The sequence below is a fragment of the Brachycentrus maculatus genome, unplaced genomic scaffold, assembly GCF_059751285.1.
Source record: "Brachycentrus maculatus isolate JH-2025_06_01 unplaced genomic scaffold, ASM5975128v1 h1tg000918l, whole genome shotgun sequence".
NCBI classification, from domain to species: domain Eukaryota; kingdom Metazoa; phylum Arthropoda; class Insecta; order Trichoptera; family Brachycentridae; genus Brachycentrus; species Brachycentrus maculatus.
The window spans coordinates 1-19,993 of NW_028281642.1; the positions used below are offsets into that span (position 1 = coordinate 1).

The following is a 19,993-nucleotide window of genomic DNA, read 5'->3' on the forward strand; positions in this document are numbered from 1 at the left end:
TTTAATTTAAATCTCGAAAGTGCTGATTGACAACCGGTTTCAAAATGCTTAGTTGTGGGAACATTTAAGTCTCGGGGTGGCAAGGCTATTTTAACCTTGTCTCTTATTACCTTGTTTCTTATTTTTTTGGCTCATATTACCTTGTCTCGTACAGTCTCTACAAGTCAGCACAGCTTTATAATTTTCTTTTTATTTGTATTCGTCTAATCGTACACATACATTTTGATTATTTACAATTTACAGTTTACAATCATGTGTCCTCACAGGTTTTTCCGTGCCGAGGGCACTTTTTACAAACTTACAACTTGTTTATTAAGTTTAGTAATATTTCTATCCATAGTATTAAATACTTTCCCATATTATTTTTTGACAGTTCAGCATAGATGAAGAAGAATATGGAAGTCTGGGCGTTTACGGGGCTTACGAGCAGAAACTCACTCTAATTTTTTAATTTTTCTTCATCTTTGATGAGATGTCAAAAAAAAATAATATGAAAATAACTCCTATAATTGGAGATCATCCAGATTAGTGAACAAGTATTTGGACACACTCAAAATGATGTAAATGCTTTCCCGTTTAGCTAAAATAATTCCAACAAAATATCGGCAACTAAGTTTATCAATAAGAAATCACGGAGTTTCTAATAAAAAGCTCCAGAATTATACATTATTATGCAGGTATGTATATGTGTATGTTCCAAGCCGCGTTTCCGGAAATAAGCGGAAATACTTACACCCGTGTTAACATTTTTCAATCAAACGACAATAAAAGTAAGAATTTCTTATTCCTTGACCTGTTTAGTTTTGTCCAATCTGAGTATTTAATTTTTTTACGACATGCAATTTTCTACTTAATACGAAGGGCTGTCCAATATTATATTGGAAAGCCCTAAAATACAAAACAATTAAAAATACACGTAGATCATTTCTAAGATTTTAAAAATAAATTATTGTATTTGACGACAGACCATAGAAAAAAGGAATTATTTGAACTAGGGTAAATAAATGCAAATGTAACAAGATAACTCCTTCACACCGCATGAAAATACATACGTATATGTTTCCCAGTTATATATTTTTTAATGTATAACATGTAAATGTACAACAACAAAAAAATTAATATGTCACTTTCCAACCACAAGAGTAAGCCCTGTAAATAACCATCCTGCCTTCATATATTTAACGCTCGTGATTATACAGCATCAATCCAATGCCTTTGTACTATTTAGGTGAACAGGGGTGTCAAAAGTATGCATGGCAAAAACAGATATTATTTTTAAACATATAACTAAATTATTTCCAATTTCATTTTATACTTGTTTGAACTATAATATTCCTATTATAGTTCAAACAAGTAAAATCTTATTGAGGTAAAAATATATTGAGCAAAAATACTTACATGAATTTTCCTTGCGGTGGCAAGCTAAATATATAATACATAAATCATGAATAGGGTTGGGTCACTATGAATCGATCACATTATCATATACACGATCGCAAAGTGGACATAAGTGCTCTCGATTCACAAACATGCTTTTGTATCTTCATATTTACATATATTTTCTCTATTTCCTTTTCAATTTATTACGGAAAGCTCCTTAACATTATCTTATTCTAAATTTTTTCATAGCCAACTTGTGGTAATATCGATTCATTTATAATTAAAATTTCACTTAGTACCACTTTTACTTAACTTTATCAGTATTGAAAAAAATATGTGTTAAACATAATATTTTAGGAAGTTTTTCTAGCATTTAATTTATCAGAAAAAATATATTATTTGAAATTATTCACTTCAGTACCGGATATCGGCGTTTCTTGTGGTATAAAATATAAAATATTCTGTTTTCAATACTGAAAAAAGTGTTTTATACAAATTTTAATTTTAATTATAAAAAAAGATATAAAACGTTTAATTTGCAGTACATAATAAACAAATATATAATCATACATCTACCATAAATCATACTTTGAATACAAAATAAAAACCCTTGTTTAAGAGCGCTTCTTGATTTCATAAATGTAAACAAGAATAATGATTAATGAAAACACTTCGTTTTTTACCACTTGAGTTTTATTATAGACTACATGTTTCAGAAGTTAAACTTCCATCATTCAGGTCTGTATAATAACTAAAATATAAAATATAATATAGAACAATTTTATATTTTATATTTTAGTTATTATACAGACCTAAATGATGGAAGTTTAACTTCTGAAACATGCAGTCTATAATAAAACTCAAGTGGTAAAAAACGAAGTGTTTTCTTTAATCATTGTAACATGTCTTACCACAAAGTTAATGCCGAAACAATAAATAAAATAAACAAGAATAGTTTCTAAACCTACAGATATGTCCTCAACAATTAAAAATACAAGCTGTATTAACAATTATCGTATTTTCACTGTTGATGATTTATCTATAGTTCTCGAAACTAGCCGTGTATACATTAATATATATATATATATATATATATATATATATATATATATATATATATATATATATATATATATATATATATATATATATATATATATATATATATATATATATATATATATATATATATATATATATATATATATATATATATATATATATATATATATAAATATATATATATTTATATATATATATATATATATATATATATATATATATATATATATATATTTATATATATTTATATATATTTTTTGAGTTTATTGAGTTTTTTTCTTTAAATATTATCATGTATTACTTGTACGTCTTTATGGGAAAATGTTTTTCGATTGGGTTTGTTTATGACTTTACACAAGGACGCCAATTAATGTAATGATTTGTTATAGCTTTTGACATATTTTGCCAAATGCTTTCATAAATTGTCCGCTTACATGAAATAAGCTCTTAAATAACTCAAATTTTGACAAGGGACGCTTTGAACACTTCTTTTAAAAATTTACAAACTTTTTTTTAAGTCAATAAAATTAGAAATAATTTCAAAGGCTGATCGTATTTTCGTAACTTTTACACATGATTTAAAAGGGCTTAATGTTCGTGAAAATAATTGTATGAGGTCAGTGAAATGAAATAACATAAATTAATACTATATATATATATATATATATATATATATATATATATATATATATATATATATATATATATATATATATATATATATATATATATATATATATATTTATATATATATATATATATATATATATATATATATATTATATATATATATATATATATATATATATATATATATATATATATATATATATATATTTATATATATATATATATATATATATTATTATATATATATGTATATGTATATATATATATATATATATATATATATATATATATATATATATATATATATATATATATATATGTATATATATATATATATATATATATATATATATATATATATATATATATATATATATATATATATATATATATATATATATATATATATATATATATATATATATATATATTTATATGTGTGTGTGTGTGTATGTGTGTATATATTTTTTTAACGAAATTTCGCTGTAGTAATTTAAAGGATTAAGGAAGTTCCGTGTAAGGTGTTTTGAATATCTTGAGCAAATGGATGACAAGAGAATGACTAAGAGAGCAAATTTGGTGAATGCGAATGGACGAAGAGAACGAAGAAGGCTAAAAAATATTAGGCACGACCAAATTAATTAGAATCTATATTTAGTCGTATCAAAAATCCATAAAATCAGAGGGCTTCTATGTATGGATGGAGCGTCTTCTTAGCTAGGAGTGTATGTCAAGGCATATGAGTGTGGCGTTCCATCCTCTCTGCAACCCCTGCAGGGAAACGGCATAACAGTAGAAGTGGCAGTAGTATTTGAATCATAAAATTGCGCTCAAAATATTATCCCTCATTTTGTTAAATGCCCTCATTCAACGAATAAGATTTACTGAAAATGTATTTATGTATAGAAAAAACCCAGTTTCAATCAGGTTCTAAAGCGATAATGAAGGGTGATAATTGAATCGAGCCTGTAATTCTACTTAGCTTAATTCTAATGCCAAAGTAAACCGAAGTTGAAATAATAATCCTACAGCCTTTTAGATCGAATCTAGGGCTAACTGCTGTACAAAGGTGGTATTACTTGTTATAATATTTACCGGCGTGCCAATACGGGATTACTGTTCACATGTTTGCCCGAGAAATTCGTAACTTAAGTGATTAAGCTGATGAACTTCGGATAAGTTCATTGAATGTAATATGTGTAGTTTAAACATTTCGTTCTCCAGTACCTGTAAGGAATTTTGTATGCTTATAATTGGGTTAAAATAAGTTTTTTGAATACACCAACCCCCCTTTATTGTTGAGATAGGTACCGGGTTATTGTAAAGAACATAATAAGGGATTATTGTTTTAAATTTTATTTTTACATTTTAACCAACAGAAAAACTTTAAATGATTCATTTAAAATACAATTTAAATACATTAACCCTCTCCGATTCTGCGGTACTTATTTCAATGTTATAGAGGGGTTTACTGTTTTATTTATTTGGAATTATACAGCTTATACATACAAAAATGTGAAAATAGTTAGATTGACAATAATAAAAGTCAATTAATTAATTCCAAATATAGCTCATTTGGTGCAACAATGGCGTAATAACACTTTTAGACATATTACAGGAAATGCCATTCAGGCGTTGTAGCAACAAAAATGGCGCAATTTTATTCAATTCTACAATGACACTCGCGAATTCTCGCAGCATTTCACCACAAAATCAATTCTGCTAATGTTTCTGCCGATGTAAATAGTTTTTTCCGCACATTTTGACATTTTTTTAAAAGTGTAATTACGTCATTGTTACACCAAACAAGCGATAAATGTTATGAATACTTTGTTGTAGTATATTGAGAGAGAAAAGTATTTTTAAATGCGGGAGGATGTGTTTGTATGTGTGTGAAAGAGATAGAGAGTGGAACTAAAAGGGTGAGGGTATGGTATAAAATGGAATTTGCAGGAAGGAAAATATAATAGATAGATTATAAAATACAATAAGCAGGATATGCATTTCGTGATTTTTTTCAGTATTCTTTCGGTACGATGGCTCGGCTAGTACCTACACGTAACAAACTGCAAGGGTAGATATTAATCTAAACGCACACCCAAGTTTATTTTTAACGTCAGTTTAACTTTCAGCAATCGGAAAATCAACAGAATTTTAACGACGTTATCTCTCAGTCGAGTCTGACCGAGTTTGAAAACTTTCAGAGCGTAAAAAAGATTCCACGTGAGTTTAAACCATAAACCAAAACAAAATAAAGGCAATTTATATGGAGTTAACTGTCGGTGAAATTTTACTAGATTTTAGATTTTAACGATAAGCCCTAGGTATGTGTGTGAATGCATAAAAGAGAAGGCGTGTCAGCATGCTCCACACCTTCGCTACGCCCCTAATAAATCTCAATTAAATTGTTTATTTATTTTTATTTCATCATACACATAATTATAATAATGTGCCTTCACTGAGTTTTCCCGTGCAAAGAGCACATTTTACAATATTTGAAAGAAAACTAGCATTTGATTTTACCATACCACAAAATTAACAATGCTTTTAATATATATATATATATATATATATATATATATATATATATATATATATATATATATATATATATATATATATATATATATATATATATATATATATATATATATATATATATATATATATATATATATATATATATATATATATATATAAATTGTTTATGACATGGAATTAAATACGATTATCCATTTATGAATAGCTCTTTTATATTAAGTTATATTTTCAATGACTTAATGGATTTACAACATTTTGAGTGTTTCCAAATACTTGTTCACAAAATCTGGATTATCTCCAATTACAGGAGTTATTTTCATATTATCTTTTGACATCTCATCAAAGATAAAGAAGAAAAGAAATAATTGTTAAGAAGTTTAATTAAGTTTCTTCTTTTTATTAAGAAGTTTCTGCTTAATAAAAAGCTTCTTTACATCTCACCAATAGATGTCTCTAGTGAAGTTCTAGTGATTCAAGAACAAGGTTTCTAAGTTGGTTCATATATATAGAACTTCCAAGAATTTGAGTAGTGTGGTTGTCAATAATGGGTAGAATTGGTGAATGTTACACGTGTGTAAAGTGATCACTTAAACCAGCCTATGACGGTCGTCAGCCCCGTAAATGCCCAGACTTCCATATTCTTCTTTTTTTTGATGACTTAATGGATAACGAAAGCAGGTTATTCAACTTAATTGCATAATAATCAATGTTCTTTTGACCAAAAAGGTATGTGTTAGGTTTTGTTTGACGTGCTTCTGTGTTTTGGATCTTATAGTTCTGGTACGTTAACCATAAAGTGTGTTTATTGTGATTTGTGTGCTGTGCTAGGAGATACTTTCTTGTGTTATGTGAATGAAATTATTATTTGCATATGTAAGTATAGTTTTGCGTATAGTCGTTTGACTATCATAAGATGTAATTTGCACAATATTTCCTCTTTGAGAATCCGTGACAAAACTTTAAGTATAGTAAAATCGGTCAAAATAAGTATTGAAAATATTGTCAAATCTATATTTTCAATATAGATTTTTGGGTAGTAAAAACACTTTTTAATGGTGCATTACTAGTACTGCCTCAACTAATAATTCCAAATTATTTATACATAATAAACTACAGCATTATATGTTTATTTAGATTGTCATAACTAAGCAAATAATGCTCCAGAGAAAGCAGCAAATTATTTTCCTCCCCAGGGGGGTTAAACTAAACAGGTAAAACTAGCGAGCAAAAAAATAATAAGGATTTTCATCTGTAGATGAAAACATCTGTAAGTTTTCGAAACTAGTCGTGTATAATAAAATAAAACTCATTAAGTGGTTTATTACAAGTGTTTATTTTTTTAAATCAACATGTCATTCCATAAAGTTAAATAAAAAATATATTTTCCTTTTAATTTCGTGATATAATATTATTATTTCTACAAATGTGCACAATTTATTTTACTTCATTTATACTCTGCATATAACTTTCACTTTTGTATTACATATAAGTAAATTAAGAAACTTTTCCCATAAAACTATTGAACGTTAAGGATAAAAACGTAATCTTATTTCCATATTTACGGTGTGACAAAAAAAACAAGCCGATTTCTTTTTTTACATCTCAACAAAGATGAAGTAGAATATGGAAATCTATATAGGCTGGTTAAGTGATCACTTTACACACGTGCAATATTCACCAATTCTACCCATTATTGATAACCACACCACTCAAATCCTTGGAAGTTCTATATATATGAAGCAATTTTGAAACGTTGTTCTTGAATCACTAGAACTTCACTAGAGACATCTATTAGTGAGATGAAAATAATATGAAAAATAACTCCTATAATTGGAGATAATCCAGATTTGTGAACAAGTATGTATTTGGACACACTTAAAATATTCCCCAGTAATATTTTTATTTAAATGTATAACATGATACTATCAACAACAACAAAAAAGAAGAAAAAAGTCCCTCTCCAAGCAAAAGACCCTTTTTTTGGGAGGCTCAGCGCAACTAAAATTATTAGTTTGTATTTAGTTGAAATGTATTGAAATTGAATTAAATTGTATAAAATGTAACTATATTAAATAAATAAAATAATAAAAATATATTTCTTTGTTATAAAATTATTGGCTAGTCCATTTTGTCGTATATTTTTGGGACAAAAAAGAATTGTAATTTCAAGAAATCATTATTAAAATTCTAAATGCTTATGAAAATAAAATTTAAAATAGCAAAATATGAATAATCTAAGGCGACATGTGCTTTTTTGTTGCACCTTATCTGAACGGCTGCTTTTTATATCCTATTATTTTTATTTTCGTGCTCACAACCCCCAAAACGCTGACACACTTTCCACCCCACATTGGAAAGGGTGTAATAAAGTACTATACGCTTTATGTGCCTGGATTTTATTTATTATTGCTTCATTGATTTACATTGACGTTCATGGTTTGATACATAAGCTTCCGAAATGATTGGCCTTTCTTGAAAACGGACATGCAAAGTACTGACCCAAATAATAATTGTGTTTTCACATTAAGTATTGCGATTATTTTGAGAATTTTACGAGCGTCGCCAATTTATTGTACATGACCAGTTGACCAGTGACCTTTATCAATAATATTAACAATCTATTAGTCTGGAACGAAAATTTTCCCATAAAAACCATTCGTGACCAATGTGAATTTATCAGTAAAACGTTTAACCAACATCCAGTCTGCACTTGCCCGTTGTTGACTGCAGTCTCTAAGAAGGTTTGGTAATACAGCCTCATTCCTAATACTTTTCATTCTTATTTACATATCTCGATAGAGCTTTTACGAATAAGCTTTTTTAAAAAGGTAATATGAAAGTCACACCATTTATAAGGCTTGCAAACTGCGATTGGTTTAATGCTGGTTTTAGTGATCGCTTTATACATTGTGTAACTTTTACCATACTGCCCTTTACTAAACTTCTTAACTGTTGATCATTATTTATTCTTAATAAGGCCCAGCATTCGTTGAATTGAAACTTAATTTTCTCTAAATCCAGGCAACATTTTACGTTATTTTTTTTCTTATAACACCGTTTTTGCATTGAAAAAATAAGTTTTTCTTTGAAATAATTATTTGGTTTTGAAAAGAAGAGTCATTGAAAGGTAAGGAGTTAATAAAATCTATATACTTATTTTCAAAAAACAAAAAAATATCCAATATACATTCTTTAAAGTTATCGGGCGTAAAGAGACATGTGACCTCTCCGATGGAATGATTGCGACTTTTTTTTTTAATTACCTAACGTCCAACTGACTCTGAAAGCTATCTACGGCTTATGCAACACTGCTTATCATGACCCTATTCTGGCTTCAACTTTTTAAGTTTCATAGCCTATGCCTACTCGTGAGTAGATTTACTCTTTATGTTTAAAGTTACTATAATTTTATGTAATTCATGAGTGCAAATTCTAGGCAAAAACACTCGTTATGATTGCGACTTAACAAATGCTGGGCCTTTATATGCGAAAGGGATTATAGACGATTGCATATATACAAGTTCCAAAAATTAATCCAATATGGATGTTCAACAATGGGCAGAATATTGGATGTTACACAAGTGTAACGTATACATGAATTTATCAGTGTTATTTATTACACCGTTAATCGCATTCGTGCCATAAATAAACAAATGAAAAATTAGCGGTTATACAACCTTAGCTGATACTGAGTAGGTTCTCAAGGCTGACGTGCTAATTAGAAAACTTTCTGACCATGGGGTAAAGTTTTTTGAACTTTAATTAAAATTTGATGCGAACTAGGAAAATTTGCGAAACATCATAACTCTACAATTTATGTTGACGAGTTGATGAAAATTCAAATTTATGTAAGTTGTTTTTTTTAAACGGGCCTACTACACTATTTTAATTCATCACATCTCAGTAATAATAATTATTAAATAACAAATGTATATACATATACACAAATACATAATTTTGCAAAGGTAGATGATTTCGTATATTTGGGAAGTATATTTTCTAGGGATGGAAAGATTGATGAAGTTAAAGAAAGGAGAATGAAAGGTGCACTTAAACATAATCTTCTCTCTCGTCAGCATGTATGGTTGATTTCGTTGATTTTTTGACATCGGCTCGTAACGCATGTCTGTGGTGAAAACTTTAGTGCATGTTGGTCTTCGGGTCGAGAAAAAATCGCGTATGTAAAACATTTTGTGTAGTTTTAATTGTGTAAATGGTGCTATGGTGGTGAAGGGTGGTATTGTTTGCATGCTGTAATAGTGATTATTCTGACTAAGAGACGGGTACGTCTCGAAACCGGTAGACATAAAAATCTCGGTGAGTGGTTAAATATAAATATTATTAACATTTTTGTAAAAAAATAAATAAGTAAAAATGACTAACCACAAAGTAAATGCTTTAAACATTAATAATATTGAGAATATTGTATTTTTTATTTAAACAAACGTTTGCTCCTTTGTAAAAACGTTTTTGGTACATAACGAATAATCAGCTACAGGAGTATCTATTTTCGAAGTCTAGATAAAGTTTGTTATGGGAGGCTCGCGGTTCGAGGTTCGTGTCAGTGGGTTAATGGCTCTGCCATGGGGCCGAGTGAGGGGTGGGGGTGGTGCCAGCCACCGAGGGGACGGGAGATGGGACCACGGTTCTGCACACGCCAACAGCCTCATACAAAGGGAAACTATAAGCGGGAAGTACTTTACGGCCATCCGAAATAAGTGGCTTTTTGGTGTCACGTCAGATACTATTGGGTGAAAGATAGATTTTTTACTTTCTTCTTCTTTTTCTTCTTTATGAGCCCTCTACCTCCACTGCTGGGTATAGGCCTCTTCCCCTTCTTTACATTTCCTCCGGTCTGTTTGCAGACAGTTTTTACACCCCACAGCGACTATGTCGTCGGACCATCTCTTTTGGGGTCTTCCGACACCTCTTTTGTTTTCCTAAAGGTCTCTATCGTAGAATCCTTGGGGTCCATCTTGTGGGGTCCTGTCTTGAAATATGTCCTCCCCACTGCCATTTGAGTTTCGCCACGCGATCCATGACATCCTCCACCTTGGTTCTTTTCCTGGTATCTTCATTTTGGACACAAGTATTTGGACACACTCAAAATGTTGTAAATAAATTTTCTTGTCAAATTATAAGCTTTAATGATAAAAATGAAAATGATATTTTCTGGCGTTTCTCGTGTGTGTGATTATAATCCAGGGTTCGGACCTCACATACTAATAAAAGAGTTTCTGCTCAGTAAAAAGGTTCTTTTCATCTCACCAATAGACGTCTCTGGTGAAGTTCTAGTAATTCAAGAACAATGTTTCAAAATTGGTTCAAATGTAGAACTTCCAAGAATTTGAAAAAAGTTTTTTTTCGAAATAATTTTTGAAAAGAAAGAGTTCTTGAAAGGTTAGGAGGTAAAAAAATCTATATACTTACTTACGTATATTCTAATATTATTAATACAGTATTATTTATTATACTTGTGTTGGACCTACTTAACTCGTTTGTAATTTTTTGTTTGCGAACATTTTTATTAATGGGAGTTTAGTGTAATTACGGTAATATTCCCGAATTTATCTAACGTTAGATTCCTCCATAAGCGACGGCATTATTATTTTCTGACGGGAATTTTGCGCTAAACTTGTGTTATGGTTCTTCTTGTTGCACGCGATGAAATTTTCAGGAAAAAGAATGTTTCTGAATTTGAATAATGGCGGACGGAAGCCTGAACATATGGGGAAAACAGTATTTACTTACGAGAGAACAAAATGAAAGGTAGGTACTTGCAATTAGGGTTGTGTTTTCGCTAAATAAATACAATTACCGATTTACAAGTCATCTAATATATAATTTTCGGTTATTTAGTAAATTATTTTTAGTTTTTAATCCATAAATTATACGTGTAAAATAAATGAATCGGTGTCTAGAGTACGAGTTTCTCAGTTCGAACCCACTCTACCACAATTTGGTACCTATTTCTACTAATGAGCCGCTTAGGCTCACGGAAATATGCTGAAATTGTATTGCTGAAAGTATTTTTGTAAATAATAATAATAATAAACACAAAGATTTCTCTTTGTCTAAAAAAAATCGATCGTAAGTAATTTACAAGATAATTGACAGTTTTAATAGAATGGGATTTTTTTATTTTTTTATGTAAACTTTTCGTCACATGGAAAAATGATTTAGAACATGATTTTTGAACACGGATATACAGGAAAGAATAGAAGAAAAATAACACAATTTTATAGTTTTTTTTATTATTAATTTAGCAGGCGCGCGGGACCCAAGATTTGGTCTGGTGCGGGGGCAGTTCCAGGAGCGGGGGCACGTCTACCCCCAGGACTGACAGTGGACGAACTCCGCTGGTACAGCCGAAGGAAACCTCACGGTGAGAGAACTCAATTCCTTATACTCGCAATACCTTAATACCTTCCAAATAAGACTATAGCTAGGCTGAGCCAGAATGAAGTAATCTAAATGGTAAACCTGTCTCCACCTCGCATATCCAAATCTAACCTGACCTAACATAAACCAATCCTGCCTAACTCAACTTAACCTTACGTAAACCTATAATATTTTTTTATCTGGCATTAACTTTGTGGAATAATATGATGATTTAAAGCTAAAAATAAATCACTTTTATAATACCACTTTTTAACACGACTAGTTTAAAGAACATCTAGAGTTTTCGCAACTAGTCATGTTTACATTATGGTAATAAACTCAAAAAGTGATCTCAAAAAAATGTTTTACTTTTATACTCAAATACTACTTTTTTTATAGTTCTGGAAACTATTCGTGTTGAGATTAATAAACTCAAAAAATGGTCTTAAACAAATGAAACGTTTTATTTTGATGTATTAACTAATCCCAACCCAACTTAACGTAAGCACTAATATTTCAAGAGTTTTGATTAGAACAAATCATATCTGAAAATCAGGTGTATGAACTATTTGTCTAGATTACTTATTTCCTATGTAATTTTATTCATTAAGATATCTTTTAAATGTGTTTTTCTCGCAGATCTTAACCGAGACAACCTGTGTCTAGAGACTGGATCCTTAAAGGACGTCACAACAGAGTACAGATATAGTTTCGGTCCACCAGCGCTTGTTGCCAGATCTCTCGTTAACTTGACTTCTCACGCGGAAGATGAAAACAAAGTAGGTGTTTGTATTATATTTTTCTCCATCAAGATTTATCATTATTTTCTTTGACCCCTTTCTCGTATGATATATGAAAGCAATGTTATCAGTTCTGAGTACCAGTTTTTTTTTGTTTTTTTTTTTTTTTATCATGGAGTTACATTTATTTGATAGCATGCTGATGACGTAAGCGAAGCAGGTCAGGGTGAGGGACATTACTGATATATGGGATGAAAAGGGTGGAAAGAGTTGGTTGGAAAATAAGAGAGGCGGCAAGGTCGAGAACATTAGGTTTAGCATTTCCAATTTCATAGCTTGTACATTTTAAACGCTGCTTATAAGTCCTTTATTTTCACGTTTTCTGTACCACCATACTTTGAAAGTTTTATGCTGAATATATCCAATTGTGATGTAATGACGTTTTTCTCGGCGATTTCCATTAGCCTAGTAGAACCATACACGTTGAATTTTCCATCTAATCTAAACGCAATACGGGAACAATTTGATTTGATTCCAGGAAAATATAAATATGCGAAGATGCTTAAGTCACTCTGAAGATCTCGTCGACAATAGTGTGAGTCGAGCTTCCCACAGGTACCGCTTACAGCCGCAAGGAGATCTGCGACCCGAAGGTACCAATAGCGCTGTTTCCCTAGAACATGTATATAGGCATGAATTTGTAAAGATAAAATAACATTTATTTCAGGTGAGATGCTATTTCAAACCGAAAAGCGAGATCAATTTATCGAATACGTTCTTTCAAAACGGCCCGACCTGCTTAGAGGAGAATCTCATTTAAAGCTGGAAGGCGATCTTAACACTCTTACAGAAAACCGAGATAAGTTTATAGAATACGTTTTCTCAAAAAGGCCCGACCTGCTTAGAAGGGAAACTCAGTTGAAGCTAGAGGGCGATCTAAACACGCTCACAGAAAACCGAGATAAGTTTATTATATTCGAAAACTGTACACGTCCTCCTCTAGCCAAGCGGAACTCTAACCTCTTTCTCGAAGGTGAATTTCTCCATCTTCCGGAATACAAAGATGTCTTCGTCGACTTCCCTCGACACCGGCCCGTCACCAAGAAACCTGACTCCGAACTGCACGTCGACACGGAAGGAAAGATGAATCTGTATTCGGAAACCCTTAGTCAATTTATAGAACACGCTTTAACGGGTACAAAGCCAGAAATACAAAGAATGCCGACGAACTTGAAATGTGAAGGAGTTTTAGATTTTACGCCAGAATACACGAAATCCTTCCAGCAGTTTCCTATCGATAGGCGACCATCTCTTCGCCAAACTCCCAATCTCAAACTCGAAGGGGAACTATATACTACCCCTGAATACAAAGACAAGTTTATCGCCTTACCACTAGTTAAACAAATACCAAAACAACATCCGGATAGTTTAATGCTAAATGACGATATTTTAAAATCGGAACCCAAAAACAACGCTTACGTACCTTCCCACGCAGACTCGCACAATTTGATCGTAAACCCTGAGGGCAGTCTTCCTGTGTCCACAGATACCGCGGCCAAAATTGAGGCCGCGACCAAACCTCCCACTCCGAGGAGAGCAGCGTCTCCTCAGGTGTTCACCGGGGATTTGAGACCATATTTAGACAAACATAGAACGATGGAGGGAACGTCCAAGCCTCCCAAATCTCCGAAACCTCCGGAAGATCGCCTCACCGGACGTCCTCCGAAAGGCAGAGCATCTCGACCTACCTCCGGAATGCGGAGAGATTTTCACCAGGTATATATCTATTTGATTATATCATGATTATCATTTCATAACAATTAACCCTAAATAAATTACTTTATAAGAAACGTGTATGTAAATACAAAGCTGTATTTAAAAAAATCTCAGCATGTGTACATATGAATGACATTAATATTACTTTTTACATATTTCCTTAGAATTTAACACAATTTTTTTTTGTTAATTTTTACAACTATTCAGATTATGATAACTCAGGGATCTCTAAGCATGTGATATAAATTAACTTGATGGTGTACATTAAAATTTAAATATGTTTGTAAAGAATTAAAAAATTTGGAGTATGATTACTGATTGTCATTTTATTTCATTTAGTAGAATTTAATACATTGCTTCCTTCCTAAAATTAATACTCAATTGTAAAAAAAGCACTTCAATATCAATTTCAGCACTTTTTTAAACATTTTTTTCCGCAAACTATGACTTAGTTTGAGGGTGTAAATAATATTTTTCAAATTTGTATTTTATTCCCCAGGAATTAAACTCAAAGAAAGACAGTAAACCGTATCACGATTACCGTCCAGAAAACTTTGAACCCAAAAGCTCCGTAATGCCAAGTACTGATAATTTTATCGGTGTGGACACTACCCAGCCAGAATATAGAAAGGCGTACACAGACTATCTCATTAGAGAAAGGTTACCAAGACACAGATCTCCTGATAACGCGGGCCTAAAGCCACCGGTTAATTTAAAATGGATAAAGGTTTCTCATTATTATTCAGTAGAATAATACTTTTCCTTGTAGGAAATGTACTTGTAGTAGGATCGTAGGAAAAATACTAGCCCTGTAGCATTATATAAAATTAATACTAACACACTAACATTTTTTCAGCGTGTAGATCATAATGAGCCCCCTTTTGAAGTACTCGGTAAAATAAATCCAGTGGAGGAAAAGCGAACTGACCCAACGAATGCGGAAAGTTCATTTCTATACAAACCATCAGCTCGGAGGTAAGAATATGATTATATCAACGAGTTTCCATATTATTTTACTCTCTTGATTTTTCCTCAGGTGCGTGCATAAAGTAAATAAAAAACAATCAGAAAAGGAAATTTGAAAGAACTAAAAGTCAAAACCAATGACATTATGATGATATTAGGAATGAAGGGAAGACTGAGAGAAGCATTAGCGATAAAATTAAGAAAGGCGTGTTAAGATAGTTTGGGCATGTGAATCGAATGTGTGGAGAAAGAATAGTGAAACAAATTTATGAGGCAAATGTGAATGATAATAGAAGCAGAGGAAGACCGAGGAAAACTTGGCATGATCAAGTATTTCAAATACTTGTTCGCGGTCAGGTCAGGAGTTGGAATAGTCGGCGGGTATGTATACGGTGATGCATGAATGTGGAAATGGCTAAGATTATTTGCAAAGACAGATTGGTGTGGCGTTTTATTATCTCTGTCTACCATTGCGGAGAAGCCACGTGATAATTAGTTACTTCTTTTTCAAAATTACTGACCTAAAACGGGTACGTAACTAAATAATCAGAACGTAATTTGTAGACCATAAATTTAATATTTTTATGTGTTTTTGCATATTGTCAAATATAATATTATGTGTATATTGAAAGGCAATAAAAAAAATCTCATCGATAAGATGGCGATTGTTTTGAAAAAACTCAGTACATAAACAATCTTTTTAAGATTTTCCATTAAATAATTATCACAAATATGTTAGTAAACAAGGGCCAAGAACTGACCTTTGTGGTGGGTACGCAAAGAATTCAGAATTTATTATTGACTTCAATAGAATGTCGCCTATTTGTGTAGTCTAGAATATACTTATCTATTGAAATATTCCGTGAACTATTTTAAATTATAATTTTATGCTTACGTATTGTTATAGGACATCCGTCAGCAGCGTACAATCACCCCGGAGAAGATCAGATTCCCCTTCATACCGCCTCCACGTGACCAATGTTGATGAACCTAAAAAGGGATTTGGTGAAAGAAACAGCAGAAGAACGAGTAAAGGGTGTAAGTTTTCTTATGGCAATATTATCCTGACGAAATCAAAATAAAATGGTGATTTTATTATTAAGAATATGTTACTTTGACTTATTGTGGAGCCATGGATATTGAACTTTGAGCCTAAAGCCGCTTGTACACTACACGGAATTTTACCGTCAGGCAGTCCGGTTTTGAAAAATGAAAGCGACTACGACAGTTTAGCATGATCGAATTTACGCGCAAAATTCACGCACCGATCAAGAGCACCGATCTGAAGCCAGATGGACAAAAGCACAAGCCAATCCAAGCCAATCATCGTTTTAAAATGCTAATGACGTACCGGACGGTAAAATTCCACGTAATTCCGTGTAGTGCACAAATGTCCTAAGGCTATAAGTTCGAATCCAACATTCTACTTGATTCTGCTCAAATCTTGGAACGTATTGTAGTTCCGTGGTTAGTGTACGAACTTTGAATCCAAGACCATAATATTATAATTTGACATCTCAATAAAGATGAATAAGAATATGGAAGTCTGGGCATTTACGAGGCTGACGACCGTCATAGGCTGGTTTAAGTGATCGCTTTACACACTTGTAACATTCACCAATTCCACCCATTATTGACAATCACAATACTCAAATTCAAGGAAGTTCTAAATATAAGAACCAATTTTAAAAAATTATTCTTGAATCACTAAAACTTCACTAGAGACATTTATTGGTGAGATGTAAAGAAGCTTTTTACTAAGCAGAAACTCTTTTATTAGTATGTGAGGTCTGAATCCTGGATTATAATCACACACATGAGAAACGCCAGAAAATATTTCTCTAAAAGGTATCTCTAGACATGATCTCATTTTCGTATCCTATAACTTATTGCCTGTAAAAAAACAAAAAAAGGTGATTTTCAGGAGGAATTTTCGTAACATGGACATCAACAGACTTGTTACTGATGCCAATTGTATCAATTGGGATGATCTATTCACCATGGCTGATATAGACTCTAAAGTTGACTTTCTCAATCAAGAAATAATTTCTCTCTACGATTGGCATGCGCCGATAAAGAAAATTAATACCAAGCACTCACCTACTCCGTGGTTTACGGCGGATATAGCTCATCTAATGCGCAAGAGAGATAAAGCTTTCAATAAAGCGAAGAACCACCCTGGAACCGCTACCTGGGAAAATTACAGGTCTCTAAGAAACAAATGCAATCAGAAGTGTCGTAACGCTAAACGTAGGTTCTTTTACGAGTCTTTGGTCCAGGCTAGCCCTAAGGACTCTTGGAAGTTTCTCAGGACTCAAGGGTTTGCAAAACCTAAAGATGCTGTAGATATTTCAATTGACTTAAATGCCCTAAATAGTCATTTTTCCAAACCTCCCATTCTACTTGATAGCGCAATCAAATCAAATACAATATCACACATCAAATCTCTCCCTCAGCCCAACTGCCAACCTCTTTCATTTAATATTGTCACTGAAGCGGAAATAAAAAAAAATTCTCCTTTCTTTATCCAGTGGATACGATGGAATTAATTTATCCATGATTAATCTCATTTTTTACTCCATTGGTCCAATCATCTCTCATATTATCAACTACTCACTTACTTCACATTCTTTTCCTGCAAAATGGAAAATTGCTAACAAAATATCATTTTCATCTTTATTATTTAAGCTTATAATTTAATCAGATAATTTATTTACAACATTTTGAGTGTGTCCGAATACTTGTTCACAAAATCTGGATTATCTCCAATTACAGGAGTTATTTCGAAGGCTATAAGCTCAAATCCACCATTTTACTTGATTCTGCTCAAATCTTGGGACATATTGTGGTCCCGTGGTTAGTGTACGAAATTTGAGTTGAAGAATATAAGTTCGAACCCACCCTTCTACTTGATCTGCCGAAAACAGTATGTGTTGAATCTCAATATCTGCGAAGGAAAAAGATTTTTAAAATATTACTTGGCATACAATGATTACTCAACATTGCATATCCACCAATGAGTGTGGATAAGTGTCAGAACACAATGAAGCTGGTTATGTTGCATACTAGATATGTATAGAGTAAATCAATAAAATATTTGTTACTAAAGCTGTTTTTTTTTTTTGTAGACGCAGAATATAAACCACCCAAATCTCCCACGAGACCACCTCTGCATAGGGAAATAGTAAAGGAAATACATTCCACTCAAGTGCCAAGACAGACAGCGCGAAGGCAATGGGCGAAGAATAATTTTGCAGATGTTGAAAGTGCTGGAATCAGAAATGATTATTATTCTGGTGACAAATCATTTGTTGTTCTGGACAGAAACAATTCACGAAGCCAAGCTCCCAACATTACTTCCCGATGGTTTAGACATTCCGAAGATTAAATGATTATTTTGTACATTTGTATTCATTATTTAAATATAGAATTTTATTAAAAAAAAATCTTTTTCTTTTTTACCTTATTCCCCTGCTTACAAATGTAACATAAGGCACTTCATCGCATCGATGCAATGTTATACTGATTCTTGATTAAGCTTCACATACTAGTCCAAGGTGATTTTAAATAAATATTAAAGTGAAAATTGACTCTTGTTCTTAACCCCTGCCCCCCTGGGAATCATACCCGAGACCTGCTATACGGTTACCAAATGCGTTAACCACTACACTACAAAGACGGACATCATTTATTATATCATCAATTAAATTAATTTAAATGTAATTTTTCTTAATATTTTTTCTGATTTATAGCTTTTTGTTCATTTTTACACATTTCTTTTTTTAATCACAACAAACTGTGATGCAATTAAGTCTTACACCAAAATAATCAAGGAATATAAAAATTAGAAATTGAAGATAGTTGCAGATGATGTAAATTTTTTTTACCACGCAAGTGAGATTTTTTTAAATAATTCAACCGACAGATACAGTCGAAACCTTTCACCCCTGTCTACTAGAAACAAAAATATCAATAACTACCGTTCTGGGTCTAATGGACCCATATGTAAACTATGGAACTTTCGTTACTTATATCTCTTGTGAACGCAATATATTGTTATCTCATCTCCAATCTCTACTTTTTATATTTTATTTTAAAAAAATATTTACAGTTTCAATAAATTAAACATTCGCTTCGGAACGGGTCCATTGGACCCGCTTGGTAGACGGAGGGTTAAGAAACACATGTAATGCCAGATTAAAAAAAAATAACTGAGTGTTTTTCAATTTTAAAGATTTAATGAATAAATCCATTTCAATATAGTAAAACAATAAAAAGAAATTATAAATTATGTTTAAAAAAATAAAACCAGACTATTTAGTCACTAGCAAAATTTAAATTTAAAGTAGTTTACATCTTAGGTGGCGGGGGATTTTGTCCAAATCTCAAAGACGACAGAATAGATTAAACCGAGTCCCAAACATATTCGAAATACTGAGTTTCAAAAAAAATATGCATTATATTTCATTATTAGAGGCCCCCCTTTCCCTTTTTATGTGAGTAGATACCTAATTTTT

General features: G+C 31.7%; 1 protein-coding gene across 1 annotated transcript; it reads left to right on the forward strand.

Moving 5' to 3' along the window:
• The first annotated feature begins 10,146 nt into the window (after positions 1–10,146).
• LOC148299835 (uncharacterized) lies at positions 10,147–18,864 on the forward strand. The gene is made up of 8 exons (XM_088275624.1): positions 10,147–10,364; positions 11,883–11,998; positions 12,634–12,773; positions 13,273–13,387; positions 13,462–14,510; positions 15,367–15,485; positions 16,384–16,514; positions 18,605–18,864. The coding sequence occupies exons 1-8, from the start codon at positions 10,147–10,149 to the stop codon at positions 18,862–18,864; spliced, it is 2,148 nt and encodes a 715-aa protein (XP_088131750.1).
• Positions 18,865–19,993: the final 1,129 nt, after the last annotated feature.

Coding starts and splice junctions, on each gene's coding strand:
- LOC148299835 (XM_088275624.1), top strand. CDS start 10,147: ATGGGAGGCTCGCGGTTCGAGGTTCGTGTCAGTGGGTTAATGGCTCTG. Junction 11,999..12,633: donor CAGCCGAAGGAAACCTCACG/GTGAGAGAACTC, acceptor TTTTTCTCGCAG/ATCTTAACCGAGACAACCTG. Junction 13,388..13,461: donor AGGAGATCTGCGACCCGAAG/GTACCAATAGCG, acceptor CATTTATTTCAG/GTGAGATGCTATTTCAAACC.